Source organism: Sinocyclocheilus grahami, unplaced genomic scaffold (assembly GCF_001515645.1).
Source record: "Sinocyclocheilus grahami isolate Dianchi unplaced genomic scaffold, SAMN03320097.WGS_v1.1 scaffold383.1, whole genome shotgun sequence".
Classification (NCBI taxonomy): domain Eukaryota; kingdom Metazoa; phylum Chordata; class Actinopteri; order Cypriniformes; family Cyprinidae; genus Sinocyclocheilus; species Sinocyclocheilus grahami.
Genome location: NW_015505562.1, coordinates 1,643,504 through 1,663,560, shown reverse-complemented (window position 1 = coordinate 1,663,560; position 20,057 = coordinate 1,643,504). Strand labels below are relative to the sequence as shown.

Here is a 20,057-nt window from a genome sequence, read left to right as displayed (position 1 = left end):
TTGCTCAAGGGCACCTCAGTCGTGGCATTGAAGGTGGGAGAGAGCGCTGTACATTCACTCCCCCCACCTACAATCCCTGCCGGTACGAGACTCGAACCCGCAACCTTTGGGTTACGAGTCCGACTCTCTAACCATTAAGTTCCCCATCTATGATCCCCATCTATGTATCCATTTATACATCTGTCTATCTACCCATCCATCTATCTGTCCATCCACCCATCTGTCTATCTTTTGCTCTCCACCTGTCTCAGTCTGTCCAACTCTCTAAAAATCTGTTTTTCTCTATCTATTCAACCAGCAGTCTATCCATCCATCCATCAATCTATCTGTCTATCATCCATTTACCTGTCTGTCCATCCATTCACCCATCTGTCTATCTACCATCTATCTATCATCCAATCATTATATCTATTCGTTTATCTCCAACTGTCTATCTATCTATCTATCTATCTAGACACAGTACATTAAAATGCTTTTATATGTACATTTTTAAATTCCTAGTTTTATTACATTTAATATATTTCAATGTAAAAATTATGGTCTGAGTGCAGATGCATCTTATAACTTTGGACGATTTCAATAACATGCATTTATTCCAGCACAATTACAGTGGTCACCATGGTAATACAGTGGCTAATTCAGAATGAACTAATTAAAGAAAGATGTTAAAATAAATCCTTATTATAATCTTGACTGAACTTGATAATACTATTAGTCTCAAGTCATCAAAACATAACCAAACACTGAAGGCTTCATTAGAGCCCAAAAGTGAATGTGTAAACGTGTTCACATTCAGAATAGCCAAGCAAGACCAGTGGACTGTTTACAAAACTCATTCTCCGGAGATTACATATTTTGTGCTTGCACAAAAATAATAAAAAGAATTGTTGTTGATGTCGACAGCTGCACTGGACAGACATGTATTGTCTGGCCAAGCTATTTTTATTGACTGAGGCAACACGCAAAAATAGTGCTGCTGCAATAATGCCTGCCAATGAAATGAGGCCTGCCAAACAGCACACATTACAGCCACACTTCCCTATCTGACGGACTGCTTTGTTTTCACTGCTCCGCCAGCTAATGAAAATGAACGAGACCCTCTTGTTGCGGTTTCACATGGCAGCCACATTAAGCGCATGCACATTTTTCCAACTCTCCTTCCAAGGCCATTTTGTTGCTCATCCATGATGTCTGAACTGTGATGAGCGTCCTTTAAGTGATGGATGACCAGCGAGGCACCAACACACACGGCGGCCTGCTTACACGCTCAGATTGAACGCTTGTCTTTCCCTCCTATTTTGGATCCCTCCCCAAACCGTTAGCCAGAGCTTGTTGTATTGTTCCCATCTGTCTGCTACTCACATCACCGCTGAAGAGACGGAGATGTCATATTTGTCCTGTGGGTGCCATCAGCATGTCTATTGTCTCCGTATTAATGAAAACCAGGTGATGTGACTCAGGCAGCTCTTCACTCTGATTGGTCAAGCCTGAAGCACAGAGATATTGCACTGCATTGCAGGAGCCCAAAAACAGAGTAAATGGCCTGCACAGCTAGTCAGTTTCTCGAAAGAGTTTTCCTTGTTTCACAAAAAAGAAACGCGTTCTCATCACCAATGAGTTGCATATTTTTGCATTAAGATGAGCGATTTAGCTGGGAAATGTTTTTAGCCTGAGCAAATGAAGCACTGGGACTCTCCAAGGGAGCCTGGGAGACAAAGCAGGGTTTGTAAATGAGGTTTATTGACGTCATCTATAAATAAACCTAGTAGGAGGGGGAATACAGCAACATTAGATGTGTGGATTTCTGCTAATGAAGCTGCTCGACAGCTCTAATTAGCATCAGCCTTTATGTGCTTTGTTTATAACGATTAGAAATTCAACATTGAAGTCATTTGTTTTCTGCTTCTTCGGCTGAACAGGTTATTATTCTCCCATTGTCTCCGCTGGTAAGGCAAGATAATAGGATTGATAATTTGGCTATTTGCATCACCAAACAACACTGCCGGCAGCCAATGAGCAAGGATTCTCTGCGACGTTTAGTAAAATTGAAATCGGTCACTTCATTTCAACATGGCAAAATCAAGCGACCTTTAAACTTTAAAGGTCATTTTCTCAATATTTAGATTTTTTTTCACCCTCAACAATACATCAATGGAAAGCTTATTTATTCAGCTTTCAGATGATGTATATCTCAATTCCAAAAAGTTGACCCTTATAACTGGTTTTGTGGTCCAGGGTCAGAAATATTGTCAGAAGCCTAATGAGACATTGAAGTCATGCAACCATAGTGTAGTTCATGTATAGCCTGCATTAAGCTTTTTTTACTTCTGGTGTTTATATATATTTTTTCAAATAATCTGTAAATCAATGGAAAAATCCTATTGGGTTTTGCTGAGGGAACCAGGGTTGGACCCAAAAAAAATGTCATCACTGCAGTACTCAATTTCAATTCAGTAGCAGCAAGCTACCAAATGCACCTTTAAAAGCTCTTAGAGGCATTACTATTAAAAATGTTTGGGTCTCAGCAGCATGATAACACGCTTAAATACGAGCCAACATAATAAGGTCACGGTATGCTAAAAACTGGCTTTAATTGTTTTATCGTATACATCAATTCTGGGAAAGTTATAGTGTGTATGAATTTTTTTTCCCAAATGATTTAACTGCAATGATTTCCTTGAATCAAGTAACTGGAAAAAGAATACAGCTGAAATTACATCCTTTGCAGATGAATAAAAAAAATAACAGGAACATAACCGAAGCATCAAAGAGCCTTTAAAGAATGTGCCTGGCAACTGGTTAGCTGTCATAAAATGTATATGAAACATCACATGAAGTCTTGTTCAAGCAGACTGATAATGCCAGGAAATAACACTTTTGACATCATATAACCCTTCATCGTAATGCTGCGACGATATATTTTTTCAAAAATGTTGATGAGTGTGAAAGTTGGCATATGTAGACTATAGGCCTTCACATATTTGAAATGTACAAGCTGTTAATATGAGTTTTATGAGGGATTTCGTTTTCGCTTACATCATCGGCTCCTCTGGACAGTGCATTACACACAGCTGTAATGAGGCCCTCTGTGGATTAGTTTGGCGTTTTCTACATTTTTACACTGTTTAATGGAAATCCACCGACAGACAGAAACCTGCGGAGAACAGGCTTGCTCAGGAACTCCATGCTGGTTTCACGGTAAGAAAAAGAGGCCGAAAATAGATGCAGTCACAAGGGGGTCAGAGCAACACATCTCACGACCTGACCGCAATGCAACCTCAGCCAGAATCAGGGCTTTTACCCCTGTTATACATGTCGTCTGGAGAAAGACAGATTTAGTGTCACAGTGTGGGACAGCATTCCCAGTTGTCTGGCACACCAGCTTTTGATCAATTTTAACAGGCCCTAAGAAGGGTCAGACAAAAAGGCGCAGGCTGTGGCAGTAAATAAAGCCAGCTACAGAAGCGAGGCCAGAGCAGGGCAGCACTCAAAGTGGCAAGTATTTCATAAGCGTGCCAAACAACTCACTGGGTTTTATTTGTAGACTCAAGCTTTCACCTACAGAGATCTCATGGCTGCAATAATCACACGGAGCATTTGGAAATTGAACTGGGTCGATCCAGTCTTTCCATGACATACGACTCGCATTCATACTGCAACGGTCTGGCTTCATTTTCATGTTAGTCCATCTGGAACAATGAACGATCCAAGATAATGTCCTGTTTTGAAGCAGAAAATCAGTGACTGGGTCTCGTAAGAAGCAAGTGGAAAACTTCAACACATTATATATAGACTACCTTTGTGAAGAAAGTACAGTGTAGCACAGTTTTTTTTTATTATTCTGAAAATAATATAATTTAAATGAATATACTTTAGTGTGAAATGAATGTAATTTTTTCAGACACTTAATTGCATGTTATCTGCAAATAAACGACAATGTATTATAGATTAAATTTATATTAAATGAAATTCAGAGTCCAGAGTCCTTTTTATCTTTATGTGTAATTTCAAAAAAGTGTATTGCCGAATATACTGGTAAACATTTCTGGTAAACTAAAATATACCTAAATGTAATTTCTATTGAAACTTGTATTTCATGTACTTATAATTACCCATTTGTAATGATGAAGTTACAATTTAGCATGTTTAAAATATTCTAACTTTAAACATAATACTGGATAACACACTACAGTTGAAATTCTAATCAAGTATTATAATGTTCTATAGTATATAGGCAACACTTCAAAATAAGAGTACTTCTTTAAAGCATGACAAAAAAGAAATATTGAATTTACAGTGTAATTACACAAATAAGAGCTGAATAATATTACTTAACATGTAATTTATAGGTTTAGTGTTAGGTGTTTGTAATTATGCATAATTTACTGTTATTACTACACTGTAAAAATGATCAATAAATCATTGCAATGTTTTTCCATTACTTCAAAATAATGTAACCAATTTCAAGATTAAACTTGATTGTCGGTTTAATATAATTTAAATTAACTGAAAAAAATGTAGTTGAAATGACGTACAGCCAATTTGATTTTTAAAAAGTTTTTAAGTTCAAGTAGGTTTTTTGGTAACACTTTATTTTAAGGTGTCCTTGTTACACGTCACATGTACTTACTATTATAATAACAATAAATTATGCATAATTACATGCAGGTAACACTAAGTCAAACCCTAACCATATAGTAAGTACATCTAGTTAAATAATATTAAACAGTACTTAAATGTATAACTACACTGAAACAAGGACACCTTAAAATAAAGTGTAACCATTTTTTTTTACAGTAAAATACATGTAATTTGTAACAAGGACACATTAGAGCAAAGCTGTGAAGATATTGTTGCATGAAAGTTAATTCAAAATTCATAACCATATCTATAGTCATCTATGATGACTGGACGTTGCTCACATCTAAAATAATGAGGTCATATGACAATAAAGCATACCACTGTTTGAAATGTTTATGGTGGATTAATGCCTTCACATTACTAGCTGTTTTTAAATTAGAGTAGGCAGTAGGGACAAGCTAATACTCTATTCTGAATGTAGCTCGAAATTGCTCTCAAGAAAATGAAATATAAAATGCATCCTAGAAGCAATTTCTTTCACTGTTGCTTGCCTTTTATTCCTTTTGCAGTAATGTGCAACTGGTTTGTGCAGCTTGTGTTGCAGTATCCTGTCCTTGGCATTAATCTCAGTCTGACAAACGGCAAATCAGCAGTCCAAGTCATGGCGTACAGAACGTCCCTCTGTCCAATCCCAGCCACTCCATTCCTGTGTGTATCCATCAGATGTGCAGACCAGACAGGCATCTGTACCACAGGCATCAGCCAGAGTACAGCGGGAGGAACATGGTACCATACAAACAAACACAAAAATACAATGAGTCATTCCAGATTTGTAAAACAGTTTATTCAGCATGCTAAAATAACTTAACACCTACATAGTCTGGTCCCTGCTGGTTAGAGGAAATACTTTAGGCTTTTTAGACCACTGGAAAAGATACATCCACCATTATGTATCCACCATTTCAGCAGACGTTAAACATTACACAAGTCACCTCAATAAATAATAAAGATTACTGCAAGATATTTCACATGGACAGCGTGAAGATCCTTTAACGTGAGGGATCAACCTTTGCCGACTTGCATTAAAGTGGTGGTGGGGAACAGTGACAGATAGAACAGAATGCAGTATGCTGCGAGTCAGCTGATTTATGGCAGAAAAACATGGAGGAGAACAATGACTTGTGGAGGCTCATGGGTGAGTTGGTGGCTCTGAAGTAGATGTAACTCTCCGTTGGGGTAGCGCGGGCAGCTGGGTCAGCGCCGAGGGCCAGAGTCAAGAAGATCTTTTGCTTCATTGATCTTTGCTGCCAAATACGGGGATCCACCTGCAGGAGAAGCAGCAGTTTATATCAGTATGTCCATGATTTTTTGTCTCCTTTCTCCTCTTTACTCTTTGAAACTGTAAAAGGTGCATTTCTAAACGAATATTATCCTTATTATTTATTCATCTAAATGTAAACACTTTCTTCACAGCACATACAGAGATTTTAAAAGTGAACAAGAAATTAAAATTTTATTTTATCCTATGGAGCACAAGACCAGTCATAAAGGTCAATTTTTTGGAAATTGAGATTTATACATCATCTAAAGTCTGAATAAATAAGCTTTCCATTGATGTATGGTTTGTTAGGATATATGACAATATTTGGCCGAGATACAACTATTTGAAAATCTGGAATCTGAGGGTGCAAAAAAATCTAAATATTGAGAAAATTGCCTTTAAAGTTGTCCAAATGAAGTTCTTAGCAATGCATATTACTAATCAAAAATTAAGTTTTGATATATTTACGGTAGGAAATTTACAAAATATCTTCATGGAACATGATCTTTACTTAATAGCCTAATGATTTTTGGCATAAAAGAAAAATCTATAATTTTGACCCATACAATGTATTTTTGGCTATTGCTACAAATATACCCGTGCTTTTATTGTGCACAGTACATTAGTGCACATCATTCCAAATAGTAATATAAAAGTCTCAATGTTCTGGTACGCTACTATTTAAACATTTGCGGTTGGTAAGCTTTTTTTTTTTTTTTAATGTTTTTGAAATAAGTATCCTATGCTCACCAAGGCTGTATTTATTTGCTTAATATTACTTTCTAAATGTCTTTTATTGTGCACAGTACATTAGTGCACATCATTCCAAATAGTAATATAAAAGTCTCAATGTTCTGGTACGCTACTATTTAAACATTTGCGGTTGGTAAGCTTTTTTTTTTTTTTTTTTTTGTTTTTGAAATAAGTATCCTATGCTCACCAAGGCTGTATTTATTTGCTTAAAAATACAGTAAATATTGTGATATATTATTACAATCTTAAAAATCTATTTTCTATTTGAATATATTTTAAGATGTCATTTATTCCTGTGATACAAAGCTGAATTTTTAGCATCATTACTCCAGTCTTCAGAGTCATGTGATCCTTAAGAAATCATTCTAACATGCTGATTTGCTGCTCAAAAAATAATTTCTAATTATTATCAATGTTGAAAACGTTTTTTAAGCTTAATATTTTAGTGGAAGATGTGATGCATTTTTTTCAGGATCTTTGATGAATAGAAAGTTCAACAGCATTTATTTAAAACTGAAATCTTTTGTAACATTATAAATGTCTTTACTGCAAATTTGATCAATTGAATGCATCCTTGATGAATAAAAAAATCACTAATTTCTTTTTTTTTTTTAAATACTGACACCATAACATTTGTATGTTATTGTTGCAACAGTAGTATGTTACACCCATTGTCGCAATCCAATCAATTCCGGATGGATAAAATCAAGTCCCACCCTACATTTTCATCCTCATTTAATATCCCAATTCACGCAGAAATGTCATTAAAGAAATCAAATGGGTCACAAACTGTTTCACACTGACTTTAAAGTCACTTTGAAATTAAATGGAGCAACTTAATTCATCTCCTTCCCCGAGTCCACAGGCTCAATTCTATCTTGATTTGTGCTGCCCGCACTACAGCTCTACATCCACAAGCTTTGTAGCAAAGAAATCTCTTTGCCTCCTATCACTGACTTCCAGCCCACGTCCATGCCGTATAATAGGAGCGTGTGGCTGAGAGGGGGTAAAAATGTGCTATAGCTGGCAGCGTGTGATGAGGCACACCTGGTGCCTGCTGCGCCTCATCATGCTGCTATAAATTTCCATTGCATCTTTGGTTCAGTGAAACATGTTCCACGAGTGCAAGCGTACGTGAGGTGCCCTGGAGGTCCAGAACAGTCACAAAGCTAGAGCAGACTTTACCTGATGACAGCTAGGCCCTTGCATCTGTACCTATTCTCCTCACTGCGCAACGAGCCCTTCGGCACATTTATTTACCTCTCACTTGCTTTGTAACATTTAGTGAAATAAAAATGGCAACCACTGTTCTTTACTGCCTACAACCTCTTCTATTTATTATGTATTGATTGCTGATGCAGCCACACAGTGCAGTACATAAGTTATATAGAGCGTTTATATTTTTTATTTTTTTTTAAGTAAACACATTTCCAATGCAGCAATTTGCATGAAATTTTGACCAGACATTGCCATTAACTCAAGAAGTATACACAGATAAAAAAAAAAGTAAAGTGCCCCATTATGGATTTTTGAAAATTAACTTTCATGCAGTGTGTAACACAGCACTAAGTGAATGAAAACATCCTGCAAAGTTTTAAATCTGAAAGTGCACCGTGTATAAAGTTATTGTCTCTCAAAAGAAAGAGTCGACTCAGAATCATTGAAACGAGTCATTTACGAATCCCAAGCCATTTCATGGTGACGTCAACATGAAACATTAGCATATTGCCCGCCCACTTGTTGGTCTTTTCGCGTTGGTCTGAATGAAAGTGCAAATTCATTCTTAGCGACTGCCGCTATTTAAAAATAGCAGTTTCCCCGGTAACGCTGCACACAAAGCAGCACTGCGCTCACAAACGCTGCTTTATCAGGCATTACAGGCAAGATGAAATGAAAATGAGACCAATCGGACCAATCACCGCAGATTAGCGCTACGCAAAGGAGGAGTTTGGAAAAATTAATCGTTGAGCGAATCGTTTGGGAGTTGTTGATCAAGTACGGTAAAAATAAATGCATATTATAAGACAATGAAAGTGTTTTTGACCTTGCATGCATGTCAGCCTGTTGTTGGGACTCCCAAAACCAAAATATGAACCTTTCATAACCCATAATAGGGGCACTTTAAAATGAATCTGTTGCCATCCACCAGGATGATGAGGATGAGACATACTGTAGATGGACCTTCCAGTAGGACAACAATCAAAAACATACTTTAAAGAAGTCTGAATTGGTTCCACAAGAATAAAATAACGTTGTTGGAATGGCCCAGGCAATCACCAGACTCAGCATTTGTGGAGGAAACTGAAAATGAAGATTCACAAGAGGACCCCCCAGAACATTCAAGATTTAAAGTATGTTCATATACAGTAGGAAGTGTCTTGAAGATGTAATTAGCCGGGTTTCCATCCTAAGTCACGAATTTAACTGTTGAGCAAAATTGGAAATATCATAAAACATTTGCGAATAAGCACCGTCTCCATCCAACGATTCAGAGAACAAAATCGTCACTTCCTGATAAACTGGCACTAAATATCACTAAGTAGGAGAAGCCACTGAATATAATTTTTAAATATTATAAATGACTTGCGCCTCAGAGCGAGCAGATGAAACAATAAATGCTGTCATTGTTTTCGGAAGCGAATGCCAGCTGTTTGAGAATGCAGTCGTGGTAGACCATTCTGGGAGGAAATACAGAAATACTTTGACGACAGACTTTGCTCGGGAATTTCATAATGACCATAACAACATTTCAGATGATGTGCAACAAAATCGGTCCGCTGGTTAGTTAGATTATGCCATTCCATAGCGCACTGTCACGTGACTTTTATGAACGTTCATGCGGAATTTATTCGCAAAATGCATTTTCATCTCCCATTATTTGTATTAACCCTTTTTTGCACAAGTCAAAAACCACCTCAAGCGAGCATAAAAAACTTTCTTTTCAAAATGTGCATTTCCATCAGTCGTTTCTGATGCAATACTTCAAAATGCGCATAAAAAGAGAGTGATGGAAGCATTCCAAATAAAAGCTTTTCCTCCAAGTATTAAATACAGTTTCAGTTAGCCAGTTTTTTTTCCTGTGGCATTTTACTTTAATAAACAATGTTTTTATGGATTGTAATATTATTTCTTTATTTGTGTCAATTTCTTGAGTTAATGCCATTGTCTGGTCAAAATTTTTATGTGAATTGCTGCATTGTAACTGTGTTTAATTTAAAAAATGTTGACGTGTTGGATACTTATTTCTCCCAGTTTATATATATGTGTGTATGCACGCACGCACGCACGCACGCACGCACGCACGCACGCACACACGCACGCACACACGCACACCCGCACACACGCACACACACACGCACACACACACGCACACACGCACACACGCTTAAATACAGTTTCAGTTAGCCAGTTTTTTTTCCTGTGGCATTTTACTTTAATAAACAATGTTTTTATGGATTGTAATATTATTTCTTTATTTGTGTCAATTTCTTGAGTTAATGCCATTGTCTGGTCAAAATTTTTATGTGAATTGCTGCATTGTAACTGTGTTTATGTGTTTAATTGTTGACGTGTTGGATACTTATTTCTCCCAGTTTATATATATGTGTGTGTGTATGTATGTATGTATGTATGTATGTATGTATGTTGCATACATACATACATACATACATACATACATACATATATATATCTCAATGGTCAGCCATGAACCAGATAGTTAATGCTGAATGACTGACAGCCAAATAATAATGATCAGCTTGTTACTGGGTGACAGACACGGGCATGTCTAAACATGACAGACTGTTGTTCTTAATTCAGAAAATATCAACAATCCCTGATATATTGGTTTAACCATTTGTAAAGCTCTCTTGTGAAGATGTAAAGGAAAAAAGGTGAGAAGAGACAGAAATAAAGGAAAAAATGACGACTGCTGTATTTCCCAGGAGACCATCAGCCAGAGAAAGGTCAGTGTCATCACAGTGCTGTTCCCTGAATCTCATTAAAACATGCCCAGATCACATGGAGCCCAGTAAATACAAAATAAACAAGAAATAGCTAAATTACATAAAAAAACGCTGATACAAAGTCACTTTCGAACCAAGCAGCTTTGTAAAAGACTCTAACCTGTTGGGAAATCTGCATGGGGAAATCTTCTGTCCTCATGCGAAATTCCCAATTGACAGGATTTCTACTGAAATGACTGGATTTCGTCCATGAAAATTTGCCAAACAATGGTAAATGTGACTGCACCTTAAGCCTACTGATCATATAAAAAAAGGCTGAGTTTTTCAGTATGTTCTATCCCAATCTGTTTCAATAGGAAATACGTTCATCAAGCCATTTCATGGGGTCTTTCATACATCAGCCCCTCCACTAGTGTAACAAACGGGATGGGTGCTTGCACACCATTATTAACGGCGCTGTAATAAAGGATTTCTCAGCAGAGCTGGAGGATGGGACAAATCTGGCACACTTTCTCTGCAGGACGTCCTTCCTGCAGTCACAGGCTTTATCGCTCCACTACAGATAGAATCACAGAGACCATCGCTTATTTCACTGAGAGTATTAGTGGTCGAGAGGAGCAAACAAGGCCTGACACACACACACATATCTATAAACAGCACCTCTGAGCGCTGTGAGAAATGCACCTGAAAGAGCGTAAACCAGAGAAAGGCAAGGTGAGGCCATTGACCTTGAACAGAAAAACAGGGCGAGTACAGTGACCAAGAAAAGATAAAGACGCCGGCTCTTAAATAAAGAAACCGTGCACTTAAAAAGAACATGGTAAAAAAAAGCAAGTCGCTAGACAGTGATTTATAACCTGTGTCGTACAGATCAGAGTGAACAAATCCTTATCAGATCTAAATACATTTGTACGTGGTGCATTATCTCTACTGTGTGATATAGAATATTCAGCATCTGTTTACAATGATTTTGACTGTGATTTAAGCAACCATTAAAAAAACAACCATTTTTTTTAATGAAGAAATCTCTTATGCTATTTATTTGATCAAAACAGTAAAACAGTAATATTTGAAATATTATTAGAGTTCAAAATAAATGTTTGTATTTGAATATAATTTCAAATTTAATTTATTCCTCTGATGCAAAGCTGTATTCTCAGCATCATTACTCCAGTCTTCAGTGTCACATGATCCTTCAGAATCATTCTAATATGCTGATTTGCTGCTCAAGAAATATTTTATTAAAAATATGTGCTGCCTAATATGGTTGTTGATACTATAAAAAAAATGTGTATTATTTGATGAATATAAAGTTCAAAATAACAGCATTTATTTGAAATACATTTTATACTTAAATGTAAAAAGTGATGTAAAAGTTTTAAGCGTAGAAGTGCATACTGTCACTTCTAATCAATTTAATGCACCTTCCCTGATTAAAGTACTAATTTAAAAAAAAGACCCCCCAAAATTTCAAAAGTAGTATATAAATATTGCACTGATCATTTGTCGTTTTCCTCATTTTAAGTCACTTTGGATTAAAGCAACTGCTAAATGATAATAATAATAAACAATAATAATAATATTTTTAAATTTGTCTAAAGAGTGTCGTTAGTTTTACTTTCCTTTCTCATTTCATGACATGCATTAAGATGTATTAATAGTGTCTCCGATTTAAACTCCATCTGCAAAAATTAAATTAGAGTTGGTAAAACTGATTTATTACTATGAATAATTTAAAACTATTAGCTGAATACATTTAAAACGGATGCAAAGTGATTAAAATTAAATGATTAATTCATTCTGCATGGCATTTTTAAATCTGTAGGTAAATGTTGCTGTTTATTTCTCTGTTTTGTTATTATTGGTGAATATGCAAATAATTCAATGTCCTTCTTCCTTCAATGAAAGACGCCTTGTTATCTGCAGCATATTTCAATTGTATTTAAATTCTTACATTCAACATTTGAATCTAGAGTACTGGCTGAAGTGATGGTTCACTTGATTATGTCCTGCTTTGTGTGGTTCTCATTTATGGTTACATTACAGCAAGTCAGCATTTCAGGGATGTGAGCGCTCTTTAAAGAGTGTGTTATGACAAATGACAAATGCTGTTCAAATCAATAATGTAACCAACACCTGTCTCTGCCGCTGTCTGCTCAGACAATACACTGAGCTACGGCTGCATGTGGAGAGCTGAGTCAGAGAACTATTGATCAACACACAGCCTTCCCAACATGACAGCCTGAACTACTGACCTTTATCTGGATGATTTAGGACCATGATGCTTCTGTGGGCTTCCCGTACCTTTGCCCTGCTGCTGGTCGGACTGCGTAAAACAAGAAGACAGAACATTTAGAAAAGGAGCACACCACTATCTAGTGGCCGCAGTGTGAACTGCCATATGAATGTAATTACAGTCATCAACAGTAGAATTACTAATTCTAGTCATCAACATGTAAGTCTCTAACACTGCACACATAAACCAGAAATACTCCATCTGTACATCCCCTGAAAATCCCCAATTTAGTGGGCAAAACAGGCAACAGAACTAGAGAGAGAAAAAAAAAGAAGTTTTTTTGGAACATTTTTAATTCATCCGACAAATGGATAAAAGCATTTGACAAATCGACAAAAAAGGAACTGATCATTTTTGAAATGCAATGAAAATTGTGCATCTCAAAATGATTTATTAGTTTACTATTTGATCGTTTTATTTAACTACATATTAAAACATTGATTAAACAATTGAAATAAATTGTTTTAATTGAAAAATGATTTAACTTATTTTATCTTAAACCGTTTTAAACGTCATTATTTAATAAAAAAAATTACTCATTTAAAATTTTGAATTAAATGAACGTTTTAAATGTCTGTACATTTATCAATGTAAAAAGTGATTTCAATTTTTGTTTGAATAATAAAATTGATGACTTATTTCTTCATTTTATTTTTAAATGTCTCTTCCTATAGTCTTCCATATATGTCAACATTGACAGATATGTATTATAAATACTGATATTTTCAATGAATTAATAAACTGAGATTGTTTTAAAAGAGTTTGTTTTTCTGGTGTTGCTTTATACTAATATTTTCTACTCATCTTGCGTATATTAAGTATTCCCAAACGTCTTAACGATTTGTTTCACACATACAAGAATAATTACTTAATACAATATAATACAATATAATATACAGTGGGGAAAAAAAGTATTTAGTCAGCCACCAATTGTGCAAGTTCTCCCACTTAAAAAGATGAGAGAGGCCTGTAATTTTCATATAATATAATGTGTTTCTTTTAAGGATACAATTTCAAATTCCTGTATTAAATTTTTTTTTCTATATAAAGCAGAGTTATGGTCGGAGGACAGGTGGTTTTAGGCCACTTGGCTCCACACTGTCTCCTTACCGAAAAGATAAATACATTTCTTTCCAGCCTCCATCTGTCAGGGTTTAGATCTGAGTCATAGCAAAATAGCCAGACGTGATGATTAAGAGATACATTAATGCTTACACACAAGCATTCAATCCTACAAACCCTCCTCTAAAGACTCAAATCATATGCAGGAGTGGGCATCTGAGAGGGGCCAGAGAAACTAATTAAAACACTGTGCGGCGCGGATGATTCCAGAATGTGATGACGAATCCGTCAGGCTAAACTGCATTTGTCGGAAGAGTCAGCATCTTCAGCAGATATGTGTGGCATTCGGGAGAATAAAATGTGTGCTCAAATGCGTTTAAAGTCAGCAATGTATATAAGGATGATCACAGAAAACACAAACACAAAATTAAATAAGTGTAAGAAGAGGCTGATTTGATAAAAAAAAAAAAATGCAGCAAAACAGTGAAATATTATTAAACTTTAAAATAACTGTTTTCTATTTGAATATATTTTAAAATGTAATTTATTCCCGTGAATCAAAGCAGAATTTTCAGCATCATTACTCCAGTCTTCAGTGTCACATGATCCTTCAGAAATCATTCTAATATGCTGATTTGCTGCTCAAGAAACATTTATTATTATTAGTGTTGTGCTACTTAATATTTTTGATGAAAATATTTTGATGAAGGTCCTTTGATGAACAGAAAATAATAAATAAATAATTTACTTGAAATTAGTGCTGTCAAACGATTAATCGCATCCAAAATAAAAGTTTTTGTTTACATAATATGTGTTTGTACTGTGTATATTTATTATGTGTATATAAATACACACACATACATGCATATATTTAAGAAAAATATGTTATATTTATATATTAAATATAATAATAATATAATAAATAATTATTTTTATAAATTATATATAATTATATAATATAAATAATGATATAATTATTTATATAAATAACAAATTATATGAATATAAATATAAACATTTAAATACATGTAAATATTTTCAAAATATATACTGGATGTGTGTGTCTTTATATATACAAAATAAATATACACAGGGGGGGGGTTAAATTCCAGAATAAAACGCGGTAGCGGTCGGTAACTCTGGTGTAATTGAACGGGAGCGGGCGGTCTAACAATATCCCGTTCCCAACATCCATTCAGACCAGCATATCTGTGCTTTATTCTTATTGACCTATAAGTATGCACTCGGACTGTTATGCACGCGCTGCACACATGCTTTGTGTGTCACGCGTTTTATTTGCGTGGTCTGTGTGCATAACGATGCTCAGAGCAGGCTGTACCGGTGGTAGCCTAAATATACGGCCCTCAGACAGAACAGGCTATCGATGAGTGACAGAGCAGCAAGGCTGGACTGGGACGCAATTTCAGGCCGGGAAATGTCACACTCATCCAGGCCACACAGAAAAAAAGGGGCCAAAATTTTACCTTTTGGGGTACAACAGTTTGACACCGTAGCAGTACACCGTACATATTTGTACCTTAAGAGTAGTAATTCGTACCCTTAAGGTAATAATTTGTAGGCCTACCTATTAGGGGTAAAATAGGGACAAATATGTCCTTTTAAGGGTACTGTTCCAGTGACAAGCAGTTGCACCCCAAAAAGTGCAATTTTGGCCCCTTATTTCTTGTATATAGCCTATACATCCACAACAATTTTTGAAACCAGACAACCCTATTATGCCAATCACTGCTATTTCGAGAGTGAATCCCGCATAAATATGCAGAAGTCATTCCCGAAACTTTGCAGGATGTAGCCTGTGTCCGAAAAACGAAAGTTTCATACAAATTCTGAATGGATTATACCCTAGAAAGTGTGCTCTCTTTATCACTAAGAAGCGTCACTCATCTTTGTTCATCGCGATCTTACAAAGTTCCGTTATAATCAATGAAGCTCTCTAAACTGCACAATGAATCTCTTATTTACATCACGTCTGCACTTAGTCATGAGATGATTCACAAAAACTGCGGCGCTTTCAGCAGTGAATGAATTCTGACAAAACGTTTCTGATTGGCCATTGCCTTCAAGAAATCGACAGATATGTCTTTGGTTATTGCTCAACGCTGCAAAAACACGTTGAGGGTATTTAGCAATTGGATAAGCGCTGCAGCGGGGCGACATCAGGGATTCCATGACGGACAATTTGGGGGGGCAATTGTCGCCCATGCACATACATATATTGTGCAAACAAAAACTTTTATTTTGGATGCGATTAATCGCGATTAATCGTTTGACAGCACTACTTTAAATATTAATCTAATGATCACTTTATTGAATCCTTGCTCGCTAAAAGTATTAATTTATTTAAAAAATGATAAAAAGTTCATTTTTAGATGATCTATCCCTTTAAGAGCACACATAACTGTACAAATTCGCTGAATTTACCATGGGTGTAGAGAGATCAAAGTATATCAAAGCAAACAGTAACATTACTGAGGCCAGTTATTTCAGCTGTGAGTGACGGACACTAGAGTAAATCTAAAGACAGATGAGAAGGGTATAACAAAAACTATTAACCCAAATCAGTACCGTTTTATGAGCGTGAATACGGTTGACCGAGTTCATACTGATTACATCCAAGAAATATTATTTACAGTCTGGTTCAGCTTTATGAAAACATTAGTCCAGTTTGATTGACAACACAAAGAAATGAGGCACTCGGCTTTGACGCCAGCACCGCCACACAGGATGTGATGCCTGCACGGCGTGAGTCACACCTGGTGTGGGACCCTGTGAACTTCTGTTGAAGGAAGGGAAATTTTTAGAGAAATATACCCTCCTAGGACGAGGAGGGTGGTCTACTGAAAAAGGAGATTACAAAGTTAGAGACACAGCTGAGACTTTTCCCCATTAGACAATAGGATCAAAGCCGTGACGACAGGAGATGACGACCGGCTTCAAACCAAAAGAATTGCCCCCAGACTTAACCGCATGCTCTTCTGGGAAGTGCAGTGATGCAGTATGTGTATATACTGTAAAACACCTTTGTTTTCTTCCATGACAACTCATAATGAGAGAATTCAGTAAGAGGAATTGCAGTGATTTAGGGCTTTGTTTAGCCCACAATTACCTGATCCCGAGAATAAGGCTGGCTTCCCGTCTGGTCATCTTCTGCTCAAATCCACCTTTGTAATATGCAGAAAATGACTAGAAAAGAAGAGAAAATGTTGAAAACATGATCCAAATTCAAAGTTAAGCTCTACCAACAGCATATTTGTGGCACACTGTTGATTACCAGGGGGAAAAAAGGAGCCTTTTTCAGTTTTAAACAGTTGGAATGGAAATACACACGGTCAGGCAGTAAACGTTAACATACATACTGCTCTCAAAGAGTCAAAAGGCTTCAACTCTACTGGCATGAAACTAGGATGATAGAATCACTTGTACCCAATCTTTCAATTTGGTTGTCATGATGCACACAATGAGACATGATGGAAGTATTATCTGTCCAGCACAGACATTACGTTGGCAATCTGTAATCAGGCGTTTATTCACCCAGAAAAGTGATCCCAGCTGAAAACAATTTTACCAACTCTGCAGCTCAAATTATAAACAGGGTTTAACTGAATAATTCCTCTAAGTGCTTTAATAAAAATATAAGCTTCACATTTCTAACATTTTTTGGTTTAACAGGGCTTCTGCAGGTTTTATGAAGGTGAATTTTTGAATGAAGACTTCAGACCTTTTTAAGACCAAGTAAAGAAAATTCAAGGAATAAATTGAAGGGAACACAATGCATCAGTATGTCCTCTGAATGTAAATGTCCATGTTATTTTTAAGCTTTTTTGATATTTCTACTGGAAAACGACAAAAATACTGAGGGCAAATTAAGACATTAAGTCCTACAGGAACGCCTTTTAAAAAGAAAAAAAGAGGCACAGGTCAAAATAAAATTTCTGTAGAAATCAACATGAGTATTGCGGAGTATTGTATTGAACCCATAACATTCCTTCAATCAGATGATGACTGATGTGCACAATAACATGTATAATCTCAATACTGATGGCAAACAGGTTGCTTTGGATCAGATCAAATCCTCAAGATCAGCACTTTCACCTCATTATGTGAAAATACAGACTTTAGGGATTTGAGATGATTGACCCCATAATTATCCAAATTCCCAATCTAAACATGCGTTCATGCTGGAAGCACCATAATTGCGAGATTGACTGACTTGTAAACAGTGTTCACGTCCTCGTTGAACTCGTAATTCCAACTTGTAAACTCTGAATTTTTATTAATATTTATTAACATTTGCATTATTTGCTATATTGCAGTTTTGTCTATTGATTACTCAAAATTACACCGTATTATTTAGCTATTAATAGTTTTGCCACAGAAACACACAATCCCGAGTCCGAGAACATGTACAGATCCGCGTACACACATCCCAGGTTGTAATCTAGTAATTACAACATGGTGTGAATGCACCATAAGTCAAAGGATCCAAAACTGGGATTTGAGAAGGTCATGAAGGACAAGTTTCACATAGTGTTTTTAGGAAATTTTGTTACAGTTCAGACCTCACAAGAGCCATGTTTACATTTCCATTTGCTTCAAAGATTTTCCACTTTGGGACTTTTCCATATTCAGTTCTACAAGTTCACACATTCAGTATTTTCAGCACATACAACACATGCTTATTACACGTCTTCTTAAAGGAGTAGTTCACTTCCAGAACAAAATTTAAAGGGTTCATATGATGCAATTTACATTTTTCCTTTCTCTTTGGAGTGTTACAAGCTCTTGGTTCATAAAGAAGATCTGTAAAGTTGTAAAGACTAAAGTCTCAAATCCATAGAGATATTCTTTATAAAAGTTAAGAGTCAGCCACGCCTACCTAAAACGGCTCGTTCTAACACGCCCCCACATGTCTACGTCACGATGTGGGAAGATTTGCATAACGCCACCCAAATGTTCACGCAAAGAAAGAAGGCATAACTTTTATTCGTTGTGAAAGTGAAACTACTTTGTTTGGTCTTCCAAAAGAGGACACGACTAGAAATCAGTGGTTAAGTTGTATTTACAACACTGTTCCAGAACACTTCAACCCAAATATTTAGATGTGTGCAGCACATTTTATGTAGGACTGTTTCCTGATCCTGGTAGAGTAGACTTCAATGCCGGCTGTTCTGACTCACAGACTAAGTAAGTTTTTATATTTAAAGAATTTGCCACTGACGATTCAAATGCGAGTTTTGGGCAGTGTGGAGTAGCGCTTGTTTTTTGTCATTTCTCCGATCACAAATGCAGACATGGTTTTATGTTTACGCAGCGCGATGCAACGCAACGCGTAAAAAGACAGTATAAGTCATTATAATCCGTAATTATGTCCCCACTGGATGCAACAAATGCCTCGTTTATAATGGGTTTTAATGTTTTTGTCTCGTCGCTCCGGCATCACAACATGGTAAGGGGCGTAACATTTCCGTCACACGCACTGGATAGCAGGCCAATCAGAAAAACCTTGCTTTTCAGACCGATGAGCTTTGTAAAAATCAACGCGTTTCAGAAAGGCGGGGCATAGAGGAGAAACAATAATGTACAGAATGTGGAAAATAATAATAATAGTTTTGAACCTTAAACCGCATAAACACATTTCATTACACCAAATACACAAAATAATGTTCTTTTTAGCAACGTCATATGCCCCCTTTAAAGATAATGTACTCACCCCCTTGTCATCCAAGATGTTCATGTCTTTCTTTCTTCAGTCGTAAAGAAATTATGTTTTTTGAGGAAAACATTTCAGGATTTCTCTCAATATAATGGACTTCTATGGTGCCCCCGAATTTGAACTTCCAAAAAAATGTAGCTTCAAAGGGCTCTAAACGATCCCAGCCGACGAAGAAGGGTCTTATCTAGCGAAACGATCGGTTATTTTCTAAAAAAAAAAACAATTTATATACTTTTTAACCTCAAACGCTCGTCTTGTCTAGCTCTGCATGAACTCTGTTTTTTCCGTTTCAAGACAGTTCCAGAAACTCCCAACTCATTTTCTCCTCCAACTTCAAAATCGCCC

General features: G+C 36.3%; 1 protein-coding gene across 1 annotated transcript in view; it reads right to left on the bottom strand.

Moving 5' to 3' along the window:
* Window positions 1–5,403: 5,403 nt before the first annotated feature.
* dnajc15 (DnaJ (Hsp40) homolog, subfamily C, member 15) overlaps window positions 5,404–20,057 on the bottom strand; it is a 20,639-nt gene continuing 5,985 nt past the window's right edge. Inside the window, exons 3-5 of the mRNA XM_016231095.1 lie at window positions 17,106–17,182; window positions 12,876–12,946; window positions 5,404–5,906 (exon numbers count right to left, since the gene is read on the bottom strand). Coding sequence (XP_016086581.1) covers window positions 5,836–5,906; window positions 12,876–12,946; window positions 17,106–17,182 — 219 coding nt within the window. The 3' untranslated portion in view covers window positions 5,404–5,835. The remainder of the gene's footprint in view (window positions 5,907–12,875; window positions 12,947–17,105; window positions 17,183–20,057) is intronic.